Consider the following 26789-nt stretch of genomic DNA (forward strand, 5'->3'; position numbering starts at 1 on the left):
TCTGACCCATGTCCCACATTCAGCCTCCGCATAACCCTCCGCGTCTGCTTTGTGCGCTGATTGGACGCCAGGACTCGCTCAGGAACGCGCTTGCGTGAACTCGCCGTGCTAGTGTTTCCAGGAGACTCTCCTATGTGCACGCGCACGTTTCCCACACGCATCCCCGCTGCTCTCCTAAACTGCATTTAAGGCGAATCCCATGAAGCGCGCATCCGTTAGAAATTTGCAGTGGAATGCGCGCACCCGCTGTCCATCTCGTAACTGCTGTCCAGCCTAATTGGAGGACACTGCTGAGTAAATGGGAATACCGGGAGCGCGTCTTTGAGCTGCAGTTGGAAAGTGGAGCAGAGTGCGCACTCCTTTTCCTCAGGAGCAAAACTGCGTTGCTTTCTCACTCATAACAAGTTGATGTTTAGGCGGAGCTGAATGTTCTCGTTTATGGCAGGTCGGATTCTTTATCACATATTTTAATTTGACGATCCTGCTTTTCCAGTTGATGCGGAGGATAAAAGCAGAGTTTCTGCACATGTAGCGCAGAAAGACGGATTCTCCAGAGGCTTCCGTAAGAGTAACAGCCATGTATGCAGGACGCAAGAGGAGAAAACCCGTTCAGCGAGTGTAAGTTTCTCTCGTTTCATCTTTGAAGGTTTCCCTCCGTCTATTCTAACATCCACGTGACATTTATTGTGTTTCGTAATTAAGATTTGTTTCTTTGTCGTCCTAAATTCATGGAAACAAATCGGTGTTTGCTGACGATGCTGAATCAGGTCGGTGGATGTTCAGTGCGGATTATCGCAGGCCTGCAGCTGTGGCCTCATTCTTTAACATGATTTCTGTCTGTTAATGATAACGCCACACTTGTGTGAATTATTGTACATGAATTATTTTATTGTCCCAACGTTTTCCAGGCCTCGAGGCTTACGGGACGACTGCTCGGCTATTTTCTGTCAAACGCCCTTCAAACAACCAGCTGGGCCGTTTTCCCCCTTTCGTTTCCTTTTGCAGGGATATTGAAGATATCTTCGGTTTTTGTTGTTGCTTCAGTAAAACTCGGCTTCATTTCATTTCAAATCTTTTTATAAAAAGGCCTTTGGTAAGAGGCCCTAATCTGTTTTTAATCGCATTAACGCGACTCAAACACTCACGAACCTTTCAGTACAAAAAAAAATAAAAAAAATAAATAAATATATAATAATAATAATAAATAATAATCTTTTAAAATAGATTCCAAGCGGTCAGTGGCGTCACGGTCACACTCCAGCTTTAAACGCTCAGTCTCTAAACTGTGGGAAACGGCACCGAGATGATCTGCATCCTCCGCAGGCCTTTGTTCTGCTCGGATGTGATCCGACTCTGGGAAAGCTGCGGGAGAATTATTTAAAAATTAGTCATCATATCTAAAATCGTTACATCTGCGTTCAGTTCTCCGCTAATGCGCTGCTATAAAACCATTTCCCCCCTTCCGCATTTCTCAGCTTTTAGCGTGTTTATCGAATAAATGTTAATATCAGACAAACCGGACTTGTTGTCAGGGTTAAACAGGCTGAATGTTTATCTGACTGCAGAATCCAGTTAATACAAAATGCAATTGTTAGGTGATGATTTCATGAATTAAGGGAAAGTAGCGAACCAAACCAACCGGCCCTGTGTGGAAAATGTAATCGTTCCCTGAACCAAGTGTTTGTGATAAGTGGCAATGACCGTTTCACTTTGCTGTGGAGGAACTGTGGCCCAGTCCTCTTTGCAGAAGCAAATGATGAGAACACTGAGCACTTCTAGGTTACTGTGGTTTCGCTGGTCAGGCCTAAGAACTGAAATGACTTTGACTCCCATGAATGTGACAGAACTCAAGCTCAGAAACGGATCAGTGGTGCAGCATAATTCTTGAAAACGGCCTCAGTGTCAGTAAAGTTCCTAAACACAGCCTATAATTCTCCTCTTGCTGACACGTACTGTCACTGAGATGAGCATTCGGTTACATTTGTGTTGAAACAGGGACAGACTTCCTGACTCCCCGAGCTTGTTTAACTCGGAGAACATGACGCGTGATGATTCCACGCAAACACATTTCCCGACTGAGCAACGCTGAATGTTTATCTGACTCAAGTGACTCAGAAAATATCAAATCAGAGAATGAATTTGAGTGAAAATAACAACGTGGTGCAGCACTGAACAGAGACGGGGAGAGGAAAAAGACAAGCCTGCATATCAAGCTGCTATCGCTGATGTGCGGGATAAACAGATCTCCATCCATCCATGTGTTGTGATGTTAGGAGAGGTCGTTGTAGTCGTATTATACTCGCATCGTTGCCATGCTAGTGTGGAAAAAACCAAAAACATGTGAAACTTCAGCTTTGATTTGGAATTGAAGTAAAGAAACGTTCAGTGTTTTAAATGTAGGCCGACAGGGAGGCCCACCCAGCACTGAAGTTCAGAGCATGCGATTGGCTGCTCTTTTAATGCAAACTATAAAAAAGTATGTAGTATATATACTGACAAGACCATCCACATTATCAGTTACTGGATTTTTTAACATTAGAACAATAAAGTCACGTATTACCATGTTCCTTTATGACAGTACAGTATAGAAAGAAGGCATGTAGGATAAAGTACTCTTTACTTTGAGCTCTGTCTCACATTAGGATCTGTCAGCTTTCTTTCTTTGCATCTGGTTAATCATCCAGTTTGTACTGAAGTCTGAAAGCACCAGTTACAGCCGCAAATAAACACGTCTGTAACGCAAAGTTATTGAAGGGCTCGTTTTATTGCAATGGATGAGTTTACTGACTGACGCGCAGAAGAAAGAGTTCTTTATGGAGCCTAGATGGTGTGAATGATGAGACCAAAGACTGCAATGTCTTGTACCAAAAATATATTAAATAGGGGAAAGGGGAAATGGAAGAAAAATACAACACACAACAAATGCCCACAATTAAGTAATAAATCAAAGCTGTGATTTCTGTGCAAGAGTCCTTTTCATTTATTTCACACTTGGTACAACAGATCAAACAAACCAACACACTTTCTATCAATAAAGCACTACAACCATGTGTGAAAAGGAGCAGGAAGAAGAAAATATTCTTATTAAACCCCGCCCCCTATCTACAATCCAACTTCTATCCGGTTGTTCAGTGATGACGCGACGAATCTTACTTCCGGGTCTAAAGTAGTCTGCGTTTAATGTGGCTTTTGTGTTGTTAACATGTTTAATGTTTTGTATTTTCTTCTATTTGATCTCAAAAAGCTCCTAAAACAGTCAGTGATCACTGTTGACCTCCCTCGGCTTTTATTACCACTAATCATTTATTTAAGCTCAGTTTTTAAAACCTTAGGATGTAACTACAGCCCAGCCCATGCAGCAGTATATGAATGACTAACCTCGTATTGTGGATGGATTATCTCAGTTGTTCTCCTGGCTGAAGTTTGGTCCTTTTACAGCATCCTGCCATGCTTTTATCGAGTGGGAAAAAAGTTAGCTTGTTTATGTTATGCTAACATAGCTGTGTCGCTAGCGGTCACGTAGCACATCATTATATACCAGCTAACCCAACTTCAGTAACCCTACAAACGTCACTGCTGTTTAGTTTTCTGTCTTCATTTATGCTGGAAGTGATAGCAGAGCTGTATGTTTGAATTTGTTTCCAAAACCCCGCAGTCAGGACATGCTATATTGTATTTAGATAGCAGGGAGTTAGCTCGCTAGCTTCTAACTTCTAACTCCGTTTAATGTCATAAATTCTGTTTTCATGGATGCCTGGATGTTAAACTCAATTGTTACACCTGGTAGAGCAGAACGCTGATCATTTTATTAAAGATGAAAGACTTTAGACAGTTTTTCAACTCTCAGTAATGCCACAGTGATAGTTTGATTTATGGACCTGCAGCGGAGTTTAGGCCCAGACACGGCTAGTGACGTCAGACTGAACAACCGGATTACAAGTGGACACCAAAAATCATGGAACAAAGTAATATTAACATTTCTCTCCGGTCCTAACACAAACCAAACTACAAATTTACAATGAGAATATACACCACTCCACATAGTAACAAGGAGAAAAATAAAATAAAAATAAATAAAACAAATTATAAAAGGATCCTTTTTCAATGAACTCCAATTTCATTCGCATTCTTCATATTGAGTTATCGTTTTAAGCATGTAACACTTTTTAAAACAATGTAAACTTATACAATTCTTTAAATTATAATGAAGAGAGTTCCACAGTCGTATACCCCTAACCGTTACACTCATTAATCTTTGTGTTGTCCTAGCTAACTGATGCTTAAAATAAAATTTCCTTCTACTATCTTCTCCCCCTGAACACATTAAAAATACTCTTGTAACTTAAAGGGCAAAATATTATTTTTAAAGTTCACTTTTAAGGTATTCCTCCTTAGGGTCCATCTTCATACAATGGGGAAATATGTCCGTAATCCAAAGACGGCAAAGTGGGGGGAAAAAAAACAAAAAAACAAAATGGTCCTACCGGCTCGCCACTTCAATATGAAGAAGATCAATTCAAAGGGGGACAAAAAACCTGACCTGTATGTAACACTGATGAAGTGCTAATGAATTAATACAGGCTAGGGATTGAGTGAAATATTATGGTTATCATTAATCAGAAGATTTAGGAATGCTACTGGAGCTGATGGGCAGTAATTAATAAATACACACAACACAAAAATGTTTTTGCAGGTACCATGTATTTAACCAAACCCCAAAGAAAAATAACAAAAGAAAAACTTAAATAATCACTCCTGCTGCAGCTATCCAATTAATCAAAACCCAGTGAGGGTGCACAAAGACAACTAAGCAGATTCTTCTGGCTTATACCAAGCAATACACATTTTCAAAAAACGGTTCCCCCATAAACACCACATGTTAATATCAAATCCACTGATCCACACTGAAGTCCATGAGTTTTATCTGAATGTCCATGAGAGATGTCCAAGCGCTATTGTCCAGATGAGGGGAATGGTGTGTATGATTGCAGAAATCAGTGCATTTGGAAAATGGGGACAGAGCGTTGTCTTTGATAGCTTCCTACCCAACCAGTGGAAGCTTCAATTGCAGAATGAGTCCTGCTCCTAGCCCTTCATTGGCTCGCCATCCTCTTTCATACCCCAAAGGTTCACCTGGCCTGCATTAAATAAACAAGGCCAATAAGAAATCACAGCCAATTAAGCTAAATACATTAAGTTATTCTTGTTCCTGTGCACACAATTTATAAATAAATATATTGGTTAAATATAATATAACCAATAAGGATTTAACTGAAACATTTCAACTGCTACATACATACTATGTAGCTCCACAACATTCGTTATTCAACAACTATCGGTCAAATCAAAATCAAATTGTTTGGACCGGCAGCAGCCAATTAGCGTCAGCTGGTAGCAATACAAACAGTCAATTAAAAGTTCAAACTCACCAATTCCGTTCTGTTCAGTGCACAACAACATTATGGCTCTGGCTCACAGTAATCAGCATCTAAGTTAGTTTGTGTTAAAAAAAAAAAAGCATTAAAACGGGAAAAGCAAATGTTTGCCAATACACACCTGCAACAGCTCTGTCACCTGGCTTGCCTCCACGCATCTGACGGGAGGAAGCCGGGACAGGCTTACATGCCATCCGATTGGCTGAGCAAAGTCATGTGGTTGGAGTTATTTATTTGTGATGCGTTCAATGGCAGGAAATTAGTGCAGGAAATTACTCTGGGTTACACGTAGGTCAGAAAAATGTCCATTAGCACATCAAGTTCGATTCAGTTTACCGGTAAACAAATATATTTTTCTGCAAGTCTATGTAACGATGCAAATCATGAATCATCATCATCCACCAATGTACAACAGTTAAATTATTAATCATCTTGGCTACGTAGCTTAATCTATACATTCCAGTAGCGTTCGCTACAAAAATACAAAAACAATAAAGAAACTACTGTCTGACAGCATAGCCGAATTCAAGGCAACACAACAATAATCATTCAATCACACTTTGTTTTAAAGTAAGCCAATTAAAATGCTTAAGTAAATAAAAGTGTTCAAAAACAGCGGTTTTTGAACCGGAGTTCTGCTCGCGATGGGAACGCCGCCGAACAAAGTCATTTTTTAATCGCGAAAACGATCGACTGGTTACTGACAACCAAAAGGTTGTTTTTGGTAGATATTAAGGACACTTACCGCTGAGGTGAAATGAGTTTATAGATGAATTGAGAGGAGAAAACACTTTGTTTTCCAACGCCGTTCTAAACGCCACGAGCTTACAGCCACAGCAGGAGTCGAACCCGGAAGTATCCCTCCACAGCCGGTTTTCAGAGTTGCCGCGACGTGGAAGGAGCCAATCAGGAGAGGGACCTCAAATCAGCTGACGTGGGTCATGTGACAGGGAGTAGATGATATGGGTTACACGTCACTTGGAAGAAACGATTCAAATCTGATTGAACTGAAAGCTTGTTGGTTCAGTCACAGCCAGATAGATTAAGATGGGTGTTGTTAAAGGATTACTTCACACAACAAATCCCAGTGTTTGCTTACTGTGCAGGCTGGAAAACCATAGACCGTTCATAAAAGAACAACCTGAGCAGGCTAGGAGTGCATTAGGCCACCATCTTGGCTTTTTGAAATGTGACAGGGGACTGAGAAGCCAAGGTACACAATTCACTTATATAGTAATGATTGAAGGTAGACCTACCTTCAATCACACCCTACTTTATCTTTCCGCTGTACAATATTATTTGCACGTTGTCGTCAGTAAAGCTCCAACACACCAAAAACACATCACTTGTCGTGCATCATTTTGAAGGTGACGGCTTCAAGGTCACGTCTGTCACTCGTTTGGAAGCAGAGAAAAGTGGGTCTCAGGCTGCCTGCTTCGCACCACAGGCACTTATTTCACCCATCGTCACTTGAAGTCACAGAATGTGATTCACTTTGCTTAGTTTAGAGTTTAACCAAGTGATTGAGACAATAAACTGTCTTACTGCACTGTAAACATATGCAGGGTTTTTATGTCTTTATTATCTGTATTAAGCACATTTTACATCTGCTGTCAGAAAGAGTTTCCCGAGGTCTTGTTGGAGTGGTCGCTCTCTGCTGATTATTGGAATGAAAGTCGATTTTTAAGGGACTTCTTTACTTGACCACACTTTTGAGACCCAGAGCAATGTCTGTCTTTGATACACAGCGAGTCTACACGTAAAAATAATACAGAAGACAGGCTGCATACACGAAGAACCAGATCTAATCTACCTACAGCAATACCAATGGTTCTTGTTTGCTTTCTAATCAGGGTGAAGCAACCACCAACTGCGGGATCCAAGTCCAATCCATCTAAACGACATAGAGACAGGCTAAACGGGGAGCTGGAGCGGCTGGCCAGTCTGCTGCCGTTTCCTGAAGAGGTCACTGCCAGTCTGGATAAACTGTCCATCCTCCGCCTAAGTGTCAGCTACCTACGAGCCAAGAGTTTCTTCTCTGGTAAAGTTACCTTCTGATCGCAGCAATGGCATTAAGCAGTAGACATTCATTTTGTAAGTCACAAACTCTTCTCCCAGAAAGTGAAAGGTTTTTGGTATTTCTCTATAAAACTTATGATTCCTAAACGGTTAGCGTAGCTCAGCGCAGTGATTGAAAGCAGGACAAATGCCAAAGCCAACACTTGCCTTATATTTGGACCTTTGGATATCGACTTCCAGTGTAAAAAGAGGTTCCCTGATGCTATTACCAGAAACTGTCTGGGCCCTAAAACCACTGAAGCTGGTGGCTGTGGGAGAGACTACTGCAAGAAACTGATGGGTAGAATTTCACATTCTCTCCTCTGTGGATTTCTTCCCATGAAAATGAGTCCAGCTGCTGCTGTGTAAAGCTATGCAACATTCATGGACTAGTTCTCATAAGGCATTAAGGTAAAACTGGCTCCACACCTGGTGGACGACAGGTGCTGTGTAAAAACAGCCGTGAAAAGACACATACACTAAATAACAACAATGTACAGCTCTGCACAGATGGGCCGTGAGATGTTCATCCATTCACAGATGGATATAGTATTAATCCTGTGCTGGAATAAAGACAGAACCATAGTATGCACTGCACAATGACAATAATGCGTATAATAGTCTGCACATTTGTAAACAGGTGAATATTTTGCAAAGTGCAGAATGAGCTGATGGAAATCTGTATGCATGGTAAAATCCTCTGATAAAAAAGTAACAGATGAACTGGACTGATCAAAAATACAGTTGTTGTTTCACAGCTATAAAAAAAGTTAGAAAAATGTGAAATGTCACTGGTGGATTTCTTGTAGTTAGACCTTTACTCAGCAACTGATGGTGAAAGGTTTGCAGAACAGCTTTGCACTTTGTTTGTTTGTTTGTTTGTTTTGGTGAAAATCCCTGGAGCTGGTTCTGATTAGGTCCTTGGACCTTGTTCCACTTCACTACATCACCACAACACCAAGGAAATAAGGCCAACTTCTGTGGAAACGGATAGTGTAGAATATTATTGAAATTGTAAAGAGGAGGGGGAATAAATATTAATATTTAAAAAAATCAAAAATAGCATCTATTTAAGTTAGAACAGTAATATCCTCTTTGAAGGGTCTTTCACTCAGAACCAGTAGAGTTGAGAGAAGACTGCTGTTTCTATCTGTACTCATGTCTTTTTGGTACTACAAACTGCGACTGGAGTTTGAACCAGGACCCTCTTGCTGTCTTAACCACTGCTTCCCTGTGAACCAATCCGGTTGTTGATGACATATGAACTCTGCTTCTGGGTCCAAACTACTCTGTGTTTATTAATTACCACTGTTCATTTTAAAGCTCAGTTTTTAAACCCCTCCGATGTAACTACAGCCCATGCAGCAGTATATGAATGACTAACCTCGTATTGTGGATGGGTTATCTCAGTTGTTCTCCTGACTGGAGTTTGGTCCGTTTACAGCATCCTGCCATGCGATTACATTTGTCTCTAACCACCAGAATCCCTCACGTTAACTTTTATCGAGTGGAAAAAGGTTAGCGTTCATCCTCTAGCTTCACTGTGTTTATGCTATGCTAACGTAGCTGTGTCGCTAGCACATCGTTATATAGCAGCTAGCCCAACTTCAGTAACCCTACAAACGTCACTGCTGTTTAGTTTTCTGTCTTCATTTATGTTGGAAGTGATAGCAGAGCTGTATGTTTGAGTATTTACAGAAATCTCTCTGTCAGAACATGCTATATCATGTTTAGGTGGAAGCTAGCGAGCTAACTTCCTGCTAACTTCATCTCTGTTAAATGTAATAAATCCTGTTTTCATGGATGTCTGGATGTTAAACTTCATTGTTACACCTGGTAAAGCAGCAATGCTGATGATTTTATTACAGATGAAAGAATTGACAGTTTGTGACTGTCAGTGATGTTGCCGTGCTCGTTTGACTTTGGGACCTGAAGCGGAGTTTGGACCTGAAAACGGCTAATGACTTCAGACTTAAAGACCAGATAGAAACAAACTGGAATTTGTTTTTATGTGTCGTTATTGTGAACAGAAAGCAGCAGCTGTTTTTAAATGTCCTCAGTTATTTTCAGCCATGATGATTGTGTCACAACAGTCAAGCTACTCTTTTGGTGTTGCCCAACAGCTCGCAGATCATCTCAGAGCACCACAAGAACAAGAACCCACTGCCTTCTTCTGATGACTTCATCACAGCGACAGGTTCTCATTATTTCATTAAGACCTGTGTCTGTGTGACTTCACATATATGGGGATTAAGAACTGTGTTTGGTATGTGTTGCATAAAAAACATTGTTATTTTAGGTGGCGATCTTTCGAGGCGAATGCTGCAATGCAGTGGCTCCCAAAACATGAATAATTGAGAGAAACCCTGGAGTTTAAAGAATTTATGAAATGGAGGCAGAGCAGTGTTTGTTTAAGGCAGCATCGTTCTGAAATGGCTGTTTGGTAGAGACACACAGGTTACAGCTGTGGTGATTAGAGCATGTTTAAAGTGTTTGCACAAATGCTTTGCTTAGTTTTGCCACGTGGCTGTACGCTAAGAAAAGAAAGCAAAGTGCTTTTCTTACGTATTTCCTTAATTATGTTCAGGAGCTACATTTAGCAACATACAGAAGCATTTGGTATCTCCTCAAGCTGTCACAGTGAATTATTGATCGTGGATTGCCGTAGCATTAGGTCAAAGTGTAGCCTATAGACAAAACCTCTTGTCTAACTGCATTAGCCTACTTCCTGGACAGTCTCTAAGTAATTAACAAGCTCAGGGCTCTTACATAAAGGAAGCAGCTCCAGTGCTCCAGGCTGCCTCTGCAGTCAGCTGTAATTTGCTGTATGTAAACAGCACAAATTCACTTGTCAGAAGCTTCCGAGGCTGGATGACCTGGACAGCATGGAGCTAGCAGCACTCTGGGAATGCTGCCACTTCTTCAGCACTCTGCCCCGCTTGGATGTTAAGAGGAACTCTTAAACACTAAGAGAGCTATGACTTCATTAAGTATTGTTTTTTTCAACATCAATAAGGTGTCTTTAAAAATCTCCTGAGAGCGGGCATTGAATGCATCACAGGAGCTGAACAAAGCTCTGACAGAGCCCATTTAATCTGGCTGACAGCATTATCCGAGCCAGCTGCCATCTTTGTTATTGTCAGCAGCTACAATGGGCTCATTCAGTCTGAGGAGAGGTGAGTTAACGCTGCAAACACGTGGATCCCCCCGCCCCCCGTATCCTCAGCTATAAAATACACATTCACAGCTGCTGTCTGGCATTTGGATCCAAGCACTGTTAGAGATGCTGAATCAGCAGATGACCTGCTCGACCACCTGAGCTGCAGGTTCAGCCGTTAGTCTGAGCTAACGTTTGAAAAAGTTCAGATCACATGTTTCTAGCAGTCCTGTCACAGATGACGTGCAGTGTAGACGCAGTGATAAGATGAGATAAGACTTTAGTGATCCCAAACGGGGAATTTTTTGCGTCACCTCAGCTCAGGTACAGAAGGAAATCCAAAAATCCAAAAAGGACAACCAATGAAAAAAGTAAGATAACACACTATATACAACAGTAGCATACACAGTATGTGATTATGGATATGGTTGGAAATATGCAAGACACAAACTATATAGCTTAACATAACTATTGTACCACTACTATTCCTATGTATAGACATGTACACACACACACATGTACACACTAAATATACATATGTATTCATATACAGACATATATACCTGCACATGTCCGTACACATGGAAGCATTATGCATGAAGTGGTGACCGTGGATGTTCACAGTGTCCAGTGAGTCATGACATCGTGATTGAGGAGTTATGGAGTCTAACTGCTGTTGGGATGAATGATCTGCCAAAGCGCTCCTTCCTGCAGCGAGGGTGTTTCAGTCTCTGACTAAAGGAGCTGCTCAGCCCACTCACAGACTCATGCAGTGGGTGATGTGGGTTGTTCATGATGGATGTCAGCTTTACTAACATCCAACAACAGCTTTACTAAAATGCATGATATGCCTTTTAGTATTACAGTCATAAACGTGACTGGAAGTTTGGGCAGTGGAGCAAATTCACTTTGCCACTTTTTATTTCGATTTTCTAGGTTTCTGTGATATAGAAAAGAACAAGCATAAACGTTTCACAAGTTTCAAAGACTGTCAAATAAATCCCATGTATGCCAGGAGTCACTGTTAGTCGATCCTTCTACTTTAAAACTCCTGCAGTTGACTGGATGTGAGCTTCTGGGACAAATCCTGATTGATGGGGATCCATTTCTGCCTTATCAGAGCTCCAAGCTAATCCCAGAATGTGGAAAATGATGTCAATTCTATAACTATTGTCCTTAAATGGCTAGAGCACACATTTAGCCATGCTCTACATATAGTACAGCACAGTAGGTGTGACCATAGCAGCTGTTTTATTCATTTATCCATTTGTTTTTTTGGATAAATTGTTAGATCAGCTGTGCTACCATAGTGAAGATATCCCCTTGGAGGCAACTGCTACTGTGTTTACAACAAACAAAGGGTTGATAAGATTGTAGATGACAGAACTGAGCCAATAAAGACGCCTCTGGGTTTCTTAGAAACGTCTGTGCCTACAGCCGGACGCTCTGTCCTTTTTCCTCTTCCTGTCCCCTTTAACTGACCCAGTGTCCTGGAAAGCTTCCTGCAGTTTTTTTAAAGACAGGAAGCCAACCTGATTTCACTCCAGTGTTGCTGAGTCGTCCCATCCATGTTTGGACCTGTAGGTAACCACAGACATGGTTATTGTTGTCATCATTAACATTAATAATCCTATTGTTGTATCCATAGCTGGGTATTTGTTGTTCAGATAAGCTGCGGCTCTTGGAACACGCTATTGTCATTTTAATTTTAGTGGATTATATTTGTAAATGAACAAATACGAATAATGTTCATAAAGAGAGCAAAACATTATTAAAGAGCTGTTTCTGGCAGGTGCAGTAAAGGGAAGCAGGAATGAAAATTGTCATGGCCTGGTAAATGGCCTGTATTTGTATAGCGCTTTACTAGTCCCTAAGGACCCCAAAGCGCTTTACACAACCTGTCATCCACCCATTCACACACACATTCACACACTGGTGATGGCAGCTACAATGTAGCCACAGCCACCCTGGGGCGCACTGACAGAGGCGAGGCTGCCGGACACTGGCGCCACCGGGCCCTCTGACCACCACCAGTAGGCAACGGGTGAAGTGTCTTGCCCAAGGACACAACGACCGAGACTGTCCAAGCCGGGGCTCGAACCGGCAACCTTCCGATTACAAGGCGAACTCCCAACTCTTGAGCCACGATCATGATGATAAGGCCACAGAAGTTCAGGGTCTTCCTGTGGATTCCTCTGATATTGTATTAAAAATGAACCATGAGGAGAAAAACACATAAACCTGGCACACAGCTGCAAATATCTGCAGTTTGTCCCACTTTTGTAGCCCAGAACTGCTGCTCTGGGATTTGTTATGTAAGCTGTGTGACCATTCCCAAAGTCTTGTGACAGGTCATGATGCCTGTTTCACTGTGCACTGCTTCCCCCTCCTTCCTGTAGGTCATCTCTCTGACCACAAATGAAAGGTAGAGCTGTGGGGTCAGCACCCTCTGCCAGCCTCATCCTCTGTCCTTCTCCTACTTGGCTTAACCCCATCCCCCAGCCCTGCTAATGCCAGGAAGGCGGCACAGCGTGCGTGTTTTCTCTAATATGTGTGCTGGTGTGTACAGCATGTGTTAGTAGATGTGGGAGTGGGGCAGCTGCATTGACTGTTCATTTTTGCATTAACTCTTTCTGTGCTGTGTTAATGCTGTCAATGCAAAGCAAAGGATCGTTTGGTTGTTTGCACAGAGAGGAAGGCTGTGAGGATGTGGTTGTATTGTAATTACTGCATGCCCATTTATACAAGGAGAAGGTTCACTGACATTACACATTAATATCAGAGCAGAAAATTGTGCATTATTTAAAATGTCAAACTCATGTGAACTTTATTGTTATGATAACTTGTAACCTTATTTGTGTAGCACTTTATAAAGTGCATGTTATTGTAAATTATAGCCAAAAATGTGATAAAATATTAATATGTATGCGTACTAATCAAAATGAACGACAGCTTCAGGGATGTCGTTTCAAAGGTTTGGTGCTGCAAACTCAGAAACGTGGATTTGAAGTAAAGCAGTGGAGTAGTCAGTAGTCTCTAATGGGATAACTAGAGAAGCTGGAAGCTCAGAACATGAGCTATGTAAGAAGGATTTGGGCTCTGTAGGGCTTTATGTGTGATTCATGAAAATATTTAAATCAGTTAAAAATTTCACGAGAAGCAAGAATAGAGAAGATGTGAGTTTTTACTGGTTTTTGTTAGCAGCCAAACTCCTGAGCTGTGGCAGGTTAGTGGGGCTGTGTCATGTACAGTGGGGCAAAAAAGTATTTAGTCAGCCACCGATTGTGCAAGTTCCCCCACTTAAAATGATGACAGAGGTCAGTAATTTGCACCAGAGGTACACTTCAACTGTGAGAGACAGAATGTGAAAAAAAAATCCATGAATCCACATGGTAGGATTTGTAAAGAATTTATTTGTAAATTAGGGTGGAAAATAAGTATTTGGTCACCTCAAACAAGGAAAATCTCTGGCTCTCACAGACCTGTAACGTCTTCTGTAAGAAGCTTTTCTGTCCCCCACTCGTTACCTGTATGAATGGCACCTGTTTGAACTCATCATCTGTATAAAAGACACCTGTCCACAGCCTCAAACAGTCAGACTCCAAACTCCGCCATGGCCAAGACCAAAGAGCTTTCGAAGGACACCAGGAAAAGTATTGTAGACCTGCACCAGACTGGGAAGAGTGAATCTACAATAGGCAAGCAGCTTGGTGTGAAAAAATCAACTGTGGGAGCAATCATCAGAAAATGGAAGACATACAAGACCACTGATAATCTCCCTCGATCTGGGGCTCCACGCAAGATCTCATCCCGTGGGGTCAAAATGATCATGAGAACGGTGAGCAAAGATCCCAGAACCACACGGGGGGACCTGGTGAATGACCTGCAGAGAGCTGGGACCAAAGTAACAAAGGTCACCATCAGTAACACACTACAACGGCAGGGAATCAAATCCCGCAGTGCCAGACGTGTTCCGCTGCTGAAGCCAGTGCATGTCCAGGCCCGTCTGAAGTTTGCCAGAGAGCACATGGATGATACAGCAGAGGATTGGGAGAATGTCATGTGGTCAGATGAAACCAAAGTAGAACTTTTTGGTATAAACTCAACTCGTCGTGTTTGGAGGAAGAAGAATACTGAGTTGCATCCTGAGTTGCAAAATAAACACCCAGCACGCCCCTGCGGGCGGTTTATCCTTCAAGCTCGGGTCCTCTACCAGAGGCCTGGGAGCTTGAGGGTCCTGCAGTATCTTAGCTGTTCCCAGGACTGCGCTCTTCTGGACAGAGATCTCCGATGTTGTTCCCGGGATCTGCTGGAGCCACTCGCCTAGCTTGGGAGTCACCGCACCAAGTGCTCCAATTACCACGGGGACCACCGTCACCTTCACCCTCCACATCCTCTCGAGCTCTTCTCTGAGCCCTTGGTATTTCTCCAGCTTCTCGTGTTCCATCAGTTTATCAGCTAATGCTAGCATGCACACCAGCTGGGTGAGGGGTCAGCGTTGTTAAAAGGGGTCAGCTATACTGACCTCTTGAAATTCTTCATAAAGGGCCATCTACTGTTCATGTGTTCAGCTGCGAGCTTGTCTGCTGTCACTGAAACTGTTACAAATGTGTCCAACTTAAGAGTCATTTTTATATCCGTTTCTTACAGCAGTAAGTCATCAAGACGTTTCACATTAGTTTTCCTCAGATCTTCCACAACCAAGTTAGGGTGCGCACACAGTAGAATGTACAACCCCAGCACATCCACACTTACCATGACAGCGGCTGTATGTAGAGTTAGTCGTCAGTAGTTGCTCCTCCTGTATGTAATGTGCACTTCAGCTAATTTTAATAATTGGATTAGAAAATGATTGAACTCAAATGTGTTTTCTTTGTCTTGGGTAGACTCTGACATACTCGTTCCTTGTTTCTCAGTTGTGCGTCTAAGTCTCCTATTTCTATTTTTATTTTGGTTTGAGTCTTTTTTTTATTAATTAAAAAAGAAAATGTTTAAGAAGAGTGAGACCAACCCTTTCAGCAGTCTGTACATAAGCTGAAGGCGCTGTCATATGTGCAGACATTTGAAGGAACGCTCATGAACCTTTAGTTTGCAGCTTCTCGTCTGCGTTTTGTACACCAACATATTACAATAAAAACTGCCTGCAGAGCCGGCAGAGAGAGCGCCAAGTATGAGGGAGTGCCTGATTTTCAGGGTCAGTGCTTGTTTGTCAGGTTTAATCTATCAGTTACTGGGCCAGATACATTTGGCCAGTGCTGACATGGGGCCCACTGATGGGATCAAGCACGCTGCTTCCACCACAGTAGTTTAGCAGCAGCAGTGTTCATACAGAGCTCCTTTCTATCATCCAAAACACTCCCAAATTAACAAATAATTTCTTCGTGAAATAAAGTACATCAAAGTTTAACGCTCCAAAGTCATTTCATGTGAACTTCAAGCAGCAAGTCCTGGTGATGTTCCCACAGCTTCCCACGTTCAAGTAGCCAAATTGAAGCGTCAGGTAAGATAACCAGGTGTGCTTTGAAGAAGGGCTTCTGTGAAAAGAGTCGAGTGTAGCTGCATCTGTAGGGTGAAAACTGTGGTCACAGTGGCAGGTTAATCGGAGTCAATGGGAGTAAAACGTTGTAGATAAATTGCTCATTTGAAAACAGGTGAGGTTAATAAAGTGGTGGACATGATCAAATGTGTGTGTTTCTAATAAATATGTTGTAAGTTCATAAGAAAAGAGAGAAAGGGGGCGTGGTGAAAAGCTGTAGTTGACCTGACAACCTTCAACTTCCCACTAAGCCAGTGGTTCCCAAATTGGGGGGCACGCCATTGCAGGGGGTGTGGTATAAAATTTTTTTAAAAAATGCTTAGACGCTGCTGGCATAATGGACAAACGCAAAAAACACAGAGCAGGGGATGAAGCATCGGCAAATATTCTTCCACACCAACTTCTTTCTAAGCCAAAGACTAGAAAAGATGATGAAGTTTAGCATTCTCATTCCCAACGTGTAATACTGATGATTTGTCATGTGTGTCTCATATTAACACGAAAGGTACCCTTCAGTGTCCTGATGATATGCTTTGGATTCTCAGTTGAATCCAATAGAATTCAGCTAGTGGCGGTAACACGCTCCAGCATGTACTCCAGCCCTCACCTTAACCGTGTTTCATGATCAGAACATAAAACACATTTACATGTATAGATTCATTCCAAATGGCTCTCGTGTCTCCGAGTGCCTGACGGACGATTTGTCACGGCGTCGGGATGTGACGTGTTGCCTTTGGCTTCACCTGCACAACGATGAGGAGGAATTTGTCGTCTTTCTTCTCTGTTTTAAAGTAAAAACAGTATATTTTAGTTCAAAAGCTCTGAACCTGAGGAAACTGCTTATTGCATAGAAACTGCATACAGTGCTTTGTTAGTGTGTTTCCTGCTTTTAATGTGGAGAAAATAACAGCAGTGCTGTGCAAGCATCACAAGACTGAAGCATGTGTGTTTCTCTCTGCAGTTGCCCTCAACAATCGAAATGGAGGGAAGGATGGTCACAATAAAACAGGAGGAACAAATACCAAGATGCCCGAGGGTGAGCTTCTGCTGCAGGTCAGTTATAAGATAAGATAAGATAAGATAAGATAACCTTTATTAGTCCCACACGTGGGAAATTTGTTTTGTCACAGCAGGAAGTGGACAGTGCAAAAGTTATGACGCAAAAATTAGAATACAATAAGAATAAATACAGTACACAACTGTACAGAATAGAATAAAATAAAATACTATATACAGTAGAATAAAATAGAATAAAAATATACAATAAGATAAAAATAGAATACGAATGCTATATACAACTGAGTATAAATACAACGATGCCAGAAAGGATTATTGCACTTAGTGTTATTGCACATGTGTGGATGTGTGTGCTTGATCAGTTAAAGTCTTTGTTGTGGAGTCTGACAGCAGTGGGGAGGAAAGACCTGCGAAATCTCTCCGTCCCACACCGTGGGTGCCGCAGTCTCCCACTGAAGGAGCTGCTCAGTGCTGTCACAGTCTGCTGCATGGGGTGGGAGACGTTGTCCAACAGGGAACCACCAAAAGCACCATGACTACAACAGAGCAGCCCTTTATCATCACTGACCGTGTGCAACAAAACTGTGACGCCTTTGTCTATATTATTATTTATTAATTAGTCAAACATGTTGTCTTTAGTGTTAGTTTGCTGTTAGGATTCAGTTCCAGGGATTCCCAGCTGGGAGCATCATGCAGGCTCTGGGACTCAGCTCTCGATGAGACTGTCTTTGACATTTTACTCTGTTCACGTGACTCATTGTTTCATTTTTGTACATTTGAGAACTGCATTAAAACGGCTGTGTTGCTCGTCTCAGTGTTGTTCAAATATGTTTGACTCCATCTGTGCAGGAATAATACGATTTAGCTTCTTTATACTTAAAAATACCTGAAGTTTTAAAACCACACTTGTATAAATGTTTGTGTGGCAGACATGTGTAAAAAAATGACAGTGACCTCTTTATGACAAAATCACAAAGTGTGTGAGGGATGATTCACTGCCATCCTCACATCGGTTCACACTGGTGCAACTAAACATCGCCTGAGCTGCTCAGCTGCAGCCAGCGAGCTGATGAGTAAAGGAGCAGTAATTTGCACTTTTGTGTCTTTGGGTCATGAGTGAAAACAGCGCTACTGTCATTCTCATAGCCACGAACAGCAGGAGGCTCAGTGTCTGTTGGAGCTACTTCAACGACGTTACTGCTCAAGTCTTCATCAAGTCAGTGTTTATATTTGGATTTCATCCATAAGCCAGCGCGTAGCATAAGAACTCGTTCCTCAGGAACGCCTTGGGACTTGACAAATCGTCGGGATGTTACGCCTCAGGAGTGAGAACGGGCTGTAAATGCCTGGAGTGTTCCCAGGACTCACATCCACCAGGTTACTGGTTTGGTTAATCCACGGCCTCTTTATGGACCAGTTTGTGCAAATGTACTGTAAATATCACAGACTTCAGCTCTAATCAAATACAAATTAGGTGACCTGGAGAGTGTGACAGGATAATCTGATAGAAATGCTGTTATGGGATATTTTCTGGAATTTCAGGTAGAAATTATTGATCAAAAATCCAGTTTGACTTCTAACAGAAAGATAAGAGCTCTGTGCCGTCTGTGCTGCGTGTGTGAAGAAAGCTTGCTGGCTGCCGGAGCTTTTCGGGATCGGCTGCAGTCTTTGATTTTCCAGCCCACTTCCTTCCAATGTGCATCACACTGGCATTCCAGGAGAGCTGAGGAAACGGGCTCCTTTCTCCAACATTCAGACTTCTTTCACATGATAACTGTACGTTTCCCCAAACTGTTCGAAGTGAGAAATGAAAGGTCATTTGTAGATGAGTCAGGAGGCGGTGCTCCACAGAGAACTTGCTCCTCATGCTCCTGATCCTCAGAATAAGCGAGGAGATGAACAATGATGGTTTGTCTCCAAAGAATAGGCTTCTCATCTCCTCCACACATCACTCACTCACTTGGACACTAGAAGGGGGAATTATGTTAAAATGCTCTTCATAGACTACAGCTCTGCATTTAATACCATAATTCCCTCCACACTCACCACCAAGCTGGAGCATCTGGGACTCAGCTCATCTATGTGTCAGTGGATCTCCAACTTCCTAACTGGCAGACCACAGGCAGTAAGGATGGGCGGACATGTCTCAGCCTCCACCACTCTCAGCACTGGAGCCCCCCAGGGGTGTGTTCTGAGCCCCCTGCTGTACTCTTTGTACACATATGACTGTGTGGCCACTACCAGCTCCACCACCATCATCAAGTTTGCTGACGACACCGTCGTGGTGGGCCTGATCTCTGATAACAACGAGACGGCCTACCTGAAGGAGATTAGGAATCTGGAGAACTGGTGCCAGAGGAACAACCTCCTTCTAAACGTCAGTAAGACAAAGGAGCTGATAGTGGACTTCAGCACTAAGCAGGAGAGGAACTACCAGACCCCCGTCATCAACGAGTGCCCAGTGGAGAGAGTGGACAGCTTCAAATACCTCGGAGTTCACATCACGCAGGACCTGTCATGGTCCTGTCACATCAACACCGTGGTGAAAAAGGCCCGACAGCGTCTCTACCACCTCAGACGCTTGAGAGACTTCCAACTGCCCTCCAAGGTGCTCAGGAACTTTTACTCGTGCACCATAGAGAGCATCCTGACGGGAAACATCTTAACCTGGTTCGCGAACAGCACCATGCAGGACAGACGAGCTCTACAGAGGGTTGTGCGGTCAGCTGAGCGCACCATCCGCTCCGAGCTCCCTGACCTGCACTCAATCTACAGCAGGCGGTGCTGGACCAAGGCCAGGAAGATCGTGAAGGACCTCAGCCATCCCAACAACAGACTGTTCTCTCTGCTGAGGTCAGGAAAGCGATTCCGCTCCCTGAAGACCAACACAGAGAGACTGAGGAGGAGCTTCTTCCCGCAGGCGATACGGTCTCTCAATCACACCACCACACAGTACTGACCCACACATATGGTTCTTACACACACACTGGACTTTCTGGACTTTGTTTTTGCACAACACTGGTCACTATATTCTTCATTTCCGGTTAATACTTGTACAGCTGCTGTTATTGTGTATATATTTATTTATATTTAGATTTCTTCATACATTCTTATATAGTTCTATATTGTGTATTGTGTATTTTGTTGTACAGTTATTTTATTTTCAACTTTAATTTATATATTTTATCTTATTCTTCCCAGTTAAATTTACCCTTCATTCTAATTTGTGTTGTACAGTTATTTCATTTTTAACCTTAATTTATATTTTATTCCTTCCTAGTTAAATTTACCCTTTTTAATTTTTCATATTTATTTCCTATCTTATTCATAGCCTTTTCCTTTTTTGTTCTCTTTAGGTCACGAGCAGTTGTCCAAGCATTTCACTACATATCGTACTGTGTATGACTGTGTACGTGACAAATAAAATTTGAATTTGAATTTGAATTTGAATTTGATTTCATAAAAGGAGTTCTTGTATGAAGCCTCTTCCTTTGCTGTTCTTCACATCAGATGGTAGTGAATTATAGAGGAGCCAGTCAATTATTCAAACAGAGAATGCAGGAAATATGGCAGAATTTAGTAATTGTGCTACTTTTCCCTTTTAGGTAATGTTAATAATGAACACAGTGAAGGTTCACACAACAGCTACGACAACACAGGACACAGGCTGCCTGCTTTTAGTCTGGAAACCAAGACGTACACAGATGATGCCTGAAGTAAACCCTGACAGCTCGGAGGTTAATGATACCATGAGGTGCTAACTGGTTTGATTCTGGATGATTCAGGAAGAGTTCAGACATGTTTGTGTCGCCCAGTTTCAGTGGCTGTTCATGCTCCCTGAAGGAAGCAGGTCATGGGAGGGCATCAGCGCTGTGCTATCAGAGAGGAGTGTGTGCGTGTGTGTGTGCGTGTGTGTGTATCTTTGTGGGGACCAAAAAAATCCTGGTTTCCTGATGTGGTCTAAGAAGTCACCAACATAAAGTAAGAAATGTTGCGGTACGTTGGACCGAACCATCACAGTCCTGATGCAGAGAGGCGAATATGAACTGTAGAAAAAGTTCTTGTGTGAGTGGGAGACTGAGGCATGTTGTATAAAGTACTTTGACTGCTCGAGTAGAAAAGCACTATCTAGCATTTTACAGGCAGTCTTGTGTTGGCTATTCTTGTTGTTTCAAGAAATAACAACTAGAATAACGATACTGATCTTTTCATTTAAACTTTTAGCAGAAATCGAAGTGATATTCAAAAAGGAATTTAAAATGCAATTTTATGCAGGTTTCACAAACTCTTTGGTTCTGAAAGAAAGAAGTGCAATATCAGCAGAAAATAATATTTATATTCAACAACGTTAGAAAAAATGGACCCTTTTATTCTTAAAGCTGAACATAAACCGACTTCTTATAACGACGAACTCCTCCTGAAACGTTGGAGGTTTTAGCTCTTTATACAGCAAAGTCACAGGAGGATAAATATAATCATCAGGCGTTTGTTAAAACAACCCCATCCCTCACCACGTGTGAACCCTCAAACTGAATGGTAAGATAACGACACTCATTTTCACTTTTTCACAAAACTCAAACATCACTACTTCCACGTCTAATTGTCTGTAATGGAGGCGGAGTGAACTGGATCCCACTCTGTGTCCGGCGGGTGCTCGCAGCGGGGGCGGGGCAGGTTTTCTCGGGAATCCCTACCTTGGTACAACACCTGGTTTGGCAGGACGTAGCGCGGCTCCAAATGCTTTCAGTGTGAACTCCAGACTGCTGACAGGTCTCGCACACAACAGCCGCTCTGTCACGTGACGCATACTGCTCCGACGTGCTGAGGTCACTACCTGGGTTACGCCATGTTGCAAGTTTTTTGAGGCTCTTTTGTGATATTTAATGGATCGGATTATATATTTTTTTCTCCCCGATATCCGATCCAGTAATTTAGGTCAGGATCGGACCGATGCTGTATATTGGATTCTGTCTATCCCTAGAAAAAAGTCATGACCTCAACCCAGAACACCTTTGGGATACCGCGAGCCAAAAACTGGAGCTCTCACTGTTGTAGCTGCAAACATCATATTAAAAACGATCAATTAACAAAAGCATATCTTAGGTTTGAATGTTTGTGAATGCAGACAAGCTAATACTGTACTTTTTTCAATACAGCGTACATTCACTGTAATCGTCAAGACTGTTGTCACGCTCAGTCATTGCTCCTCATGCAGGACAGTTTCTTTGGAGGTCTGCACAGCCAGAGAGCCAGCACCAGTCCTCACAGAGGGCCCCCCCAAACCACAACCTCAGATCCACGTTTATTCCACCTCCCACTGTCTGACTAAAATGTTGTTAAATGGAAATGAACGAAAAGGGAAAAATAGAACATATTGTTGTACCTGTTGTTCGTCAATGTATATCCTCTAGTTAAAGTCACATCATTATGATCATGTTGGCTGATGACAGTCAGATGCTGCAGCACACGGATGAAAGCACAGTAATGAACCGTGTCACTGTCTGTGCATCTGCTTTAACAGGCTCTCAATGGATTCATCCTGGTTATCACTGCCAGTGGGACCATCTTCTACTCCTCTCACACCATTCAGGACTATCTGGGCTTCCATCAGGTATCAGTCTGTTTTTCACTCTAATTACATCCATTGATTGTCATTCCTCACTACTGAGAACCAGAAGCCAGAGTAGCTTAGCATTTAGGGAGGTGACAGGTTCTAAATGGGTGTCATTGTGACATGGTGGCATTAAGTAGGTCCTGGGTTCTAACGATTTATTCAATATTTTATATTGTATTGAAATACAAAAGTAGTAATTTTACAGGTGTTAGAGGCTCTGCTTCATCAGCTGATAAATGCGTTGCTTGCGTGCAACAACTGGCGGCAGCAACACGGGGGTCTGCGTCGATCCATTAGTATAGTCCCTGCATGCTAGGGTCACAGGCAGCTGCAGAAAGACCTATTTATAGCTTGGCCTTTTGTAGAAACCAGCGGCCACAACAGCATCCTGCAGTGCACAGCACGTCTCTGCACCACTGCTCGCACAGTGTTACGTCCAGCTTTTAAGCACTATGTACAGGTGGAGCTTGCACCATTATTATATCTAATAGTAGAACTTCTGTGACAACAAAAATGTAATAAAAATGCATCTGTGGCATATAATCAGGGTTCTATATTATAGAAAACAAGGAACTCTGTTTAAAAGAAGTGCTGTGGGACTTCTGGTTGAGCTTTGATGGAGTGGGACGCGAGTCTGGGAGCTCCCGCCGATTTCGATTAAGTTGTTATTCATTCGCGCTTTTCGGCCATATTTCCAGTCCTGTTTTGGTTTGTGGATTGTTTTGTTGAGAAGTTTTACTCGGGCCTGCGTAAAATGGCAGCAAAAAATGTTAAAACCCGCAGTACTATTCAAACACAACTGAGGCCTAGTTTGCAAACCGCAACCACACCCTCGAGTGAGCCGTCGTCTCCTGCAAAGCCCCCCTCGTGCCAAGCTAATCCTGGTATTGAAGCTCTCAAGGTCGAGTTGCTGGCTGAGGAAAGATATCGCCGACATCTTTAAAAAGGAACTTCAGGACACTCTGGGTGATGCTTTGTCTACCATTAAGTTCGACCTGCAGGCTGTGAAGACGCAGCTGGCGATCGATAAAGCTGCCAATGACGCTACCATGTCTGAGCTAAAAGGTACGGTGAAGGAGATGGAGCACGCACTTACTGTCTGCTCTGATGATATAGCTGAGATGAGAAACACTATCAAGGGCCTCACAGCTCATGTAGCCAAGCTGGAAAATACGTGTGAAGACTTGGAGTCCAGGTCGCGGCGCAACAGTGTTAGGATAGTGGGAGTACCGCAGGGCCCTGACACATGCACCACTGCTGCCGTAGCCTCCCTGCTAAAAGAAGCATTTGATCTGGGAAAGGAGCCGCTTTTGGATCATTCGCACAGGACTCTCCAGCCCGCACCTAAGCCCGCCGTCCACGAGCCATTGTATGCAGGTTTCATTACCACACTGACTGTGTTGACATTTTACGACATGCTAGAGAACGCCGACAGATTAAAGTTGGAGACCATCTCAGTCTTCCCCGACTACACCGCCAGGGTGGCACGGGCTCGGTCAGGCAGCAACTCCGTGGCATTGAAGGTGTTCGGTATGGCCTGCTTCATCCAGCGCGACTACGCATCACATATAAGGGTGTCGAGAAGGACTTTGTTTCAGCAGAGGAGGCCAGTGATTATGTCAAAACTTTGATCTCTGGGTGAGCCTCGATAGCCCCTCAGTTTGATGCTGTAATGCTGCTAAGGGTTCACGCTCTCCTTAGGTTTAACGCCACCTGTGCATTGTTTTCTTAGGCCGTTGTGCTAGTTATTGTACTGTTGGTGTGCTGGTTCCTTTTATTTTCTTTGTTAATTAATGAAACTGAATCATGTAATATATACTTGAACTTCGGACCAGTCCGGCACAATCTTCTCCAAGCTGTGTATTTGTGTTCAGGGTTGGGTTGGGTTGGGGGGGGGGGGGGGGGGGGGTTGGGGGGGTTGGGGGGGGGGGGGTGGCTGTCCCATTTCGGCTCTTCATGGCCACTGGCATTTTGGTTTGGTCTTTTTCTTCTTCCTTTTTATGAATGGTTAATGGCAATATAGACCCCAGCATTGCTGGGTCAGGCATGCCTCTTAGGTTCATTAGTTGGAATATCAGAGGTATGGGTAGCCCTGTTAAGAGATTTAAGGTTTTTACTCACTTGATACGTCTAAATTCTGACATAGCATTTTTACAGGAGACTCATCTTCGCATTAAGGATGATTATAGGTTATATTGCCCTTGGGTAGGTCAGGTCTTTCACCCAATTTTTAATTCGAAGGCTAGAGGAGTGGCCATTCTCATTAATCATCATCATCATCATCATCATCATTTATTTATTTATATAGCACTTTAAAAACACACCTGGTAGACCAAAGTGCTGTACAATACTAATATGCACATAGTAATAGACATAGCAATAAAGTTAAAAAACAATAAAAAAAATGAAAAAAAAATAAAAAAATAAAAAAATAAAATAAAATATATTGTGTGCCGGGTGGCGGCCAGGAGCGGAGGCCCTGGCGGACTGACCCCCGGCTGCCAAGACTGGCAATAGGGACATGGAATGTCACCTCTCTGGTGGAGAAGGAGCCTGAGTTAGTGCATGAGGTTGAGAGGTACCGGCTAGATATAGTCGGGCTCACCTCTACACATGGCTTGGGCTCTGGAACCAGTCTCCTGGAGAGGGGCTGGACTCTGTCTCAGTCTGGAGTTGTCCCTGGTGAGAGGCGGCGGGCTGGGGTGGGTATCCTAATATCCCCTCGGCTTGCTGCCGGTACGTTGGGGTTTTTCCCGGTGGACGAGAGGGTTTGTTCCCTGCGCCTTAGGGTCGGGGAACGGGTCCTGACTGTTATCTGCGCTTATGCGCCGAGTGGCAGTTCAGAGTACCCAGCCTTCTTAGAGTCCCTGGGGGGGGTGCTGGAGGGTGGTCCACCTGGAGACTCTGTTGTCCTGCTGGGAGACTTCAATGCTCACGTGGGTAACGACAGCGAGACCTGGAGGGGCGTGATTGGGAGGAACGGCCTCCCTGATCTGAACCCGAGCGGTGCTTTGTTATTGGACTTCTGTGCTAATCACAGTTTGGCCATAACGAACACCCTGTTCGAACATAAGAGTGTCCATAAGTGCACGTGGCACCAGGACGCTCTAGGCCGTAGGTCGATGATCGATTTTGTAATCGTATCAGCAGACCTGCGACCATATGTTCTGGACACTCGAGTAAAGAGAGGGGCTGAGCTGTCAACTGATCACCACCTGGTGGTGAGTTGGATCAGGTGGCGGGGGAGGACGCTGGACAGACCTGGTGCACCTAAACGCGTAGTGAGGGTGTGCTGGGAACATCTAGCAGAGGCCCCAGTCCGCGAGATCTTCAACGCACACCTCCGGCAGAGCTTCAACAGCATTCCGAGGGAGACTGGGGACATTGAGTCTGAATGGACCATGTTCAGAGTCTCCATTGCCGAAGCTGCTGCATTGAGCTGCGGCCGCAAGGTGGTGGGTGCCTGCCGTGGTGGTAATCCCCGAACCAAATGGTGGACACCAGAGGTGAAGGGAGCCACCAGGCTGAAGAAGGAGTCCTATCGGGCTTGGTTAGCCTGTGGGACTCCGGAGGCAGCCGACAGGTATCGACAGGCCAAGCGGAATGCGGCTCGGGCAGTGGCTGAAGCAAAAACTCGGGTGTGGGAGGAGTTCGGAGAGGCCATGGAAAAAGACTTTCGGACTGCCTCGAAGAGATTCTGGCAAACCGTCAGACGTCTCAGGAGGGGAAAGCGGTGCTCTACCTGCACTGTGTATAGTGCTGGCGGAGCGCTGCTGACGTCGACGGGGTGTCTGGCCCATTGCTACGGGCCATTCGATCCCTATACAACCGTTGCAAGAGCTTGGTTCGCATTGCCGGCAATAAGTCGGACTCGTTCCCGGTGGGTGATGGGCTTCGCCAGGGCTGCCCTTTGTCTCCGGTTCTGTTCATAATTTTTATGGACAGGATTTCTAGGCGCAGCCAAGTGGCGGA

At 43.5% G+C, this 26789-nt stretch overlaps 1 protein-coding gene across 1 annotated transcript in view; it reads left to right on the forward strand.

Annotated features, from left to right (window-relative positions):
* The first annotated feature begins 568 nt into the window (after positions 1-568).
* The window catches only part of LOC146615563 (aryl hydrocarbon receptor-like), a 59758-nt gene continuing 33537 nt past the window's right edge, over positions 569-26789 (forward strand). The window contains exons 1-4 of the mRNA XM_085373694.1: positions 569-618; positions 7289-7476; positions 17148-17239; positions 22725-22814. Of these exons, the coding sequence (XP_085229820.1) occupies positions 578-618; positions 7289-7476; positions 17148-17239; positions 22725-22814 (411 nt within the window). The 5' untranslated portion in view covers positions 569-577. The remainder of the gene's footprint in view (positions 619-7288; positions 7477-17147; positions 17240-22724; positions 22815-26789) is intronic.

Source organism: Diplotaxodon limnothrissa, linkage group LG16 (genome assembly GCF_057381915.1).
Source record: "Diplotaxodon limnothrissa isolate DT_005_m linkage group LG16, D_limnothrissa_male_GT1.1, whole genome shotgun sequence".
NCBI lineage: Eukaryota > Metazoa > Chordata > Actinopteri > Cichliformes > Cichlidae > Diplotaxodon > Diplotaxodon limnothrissa.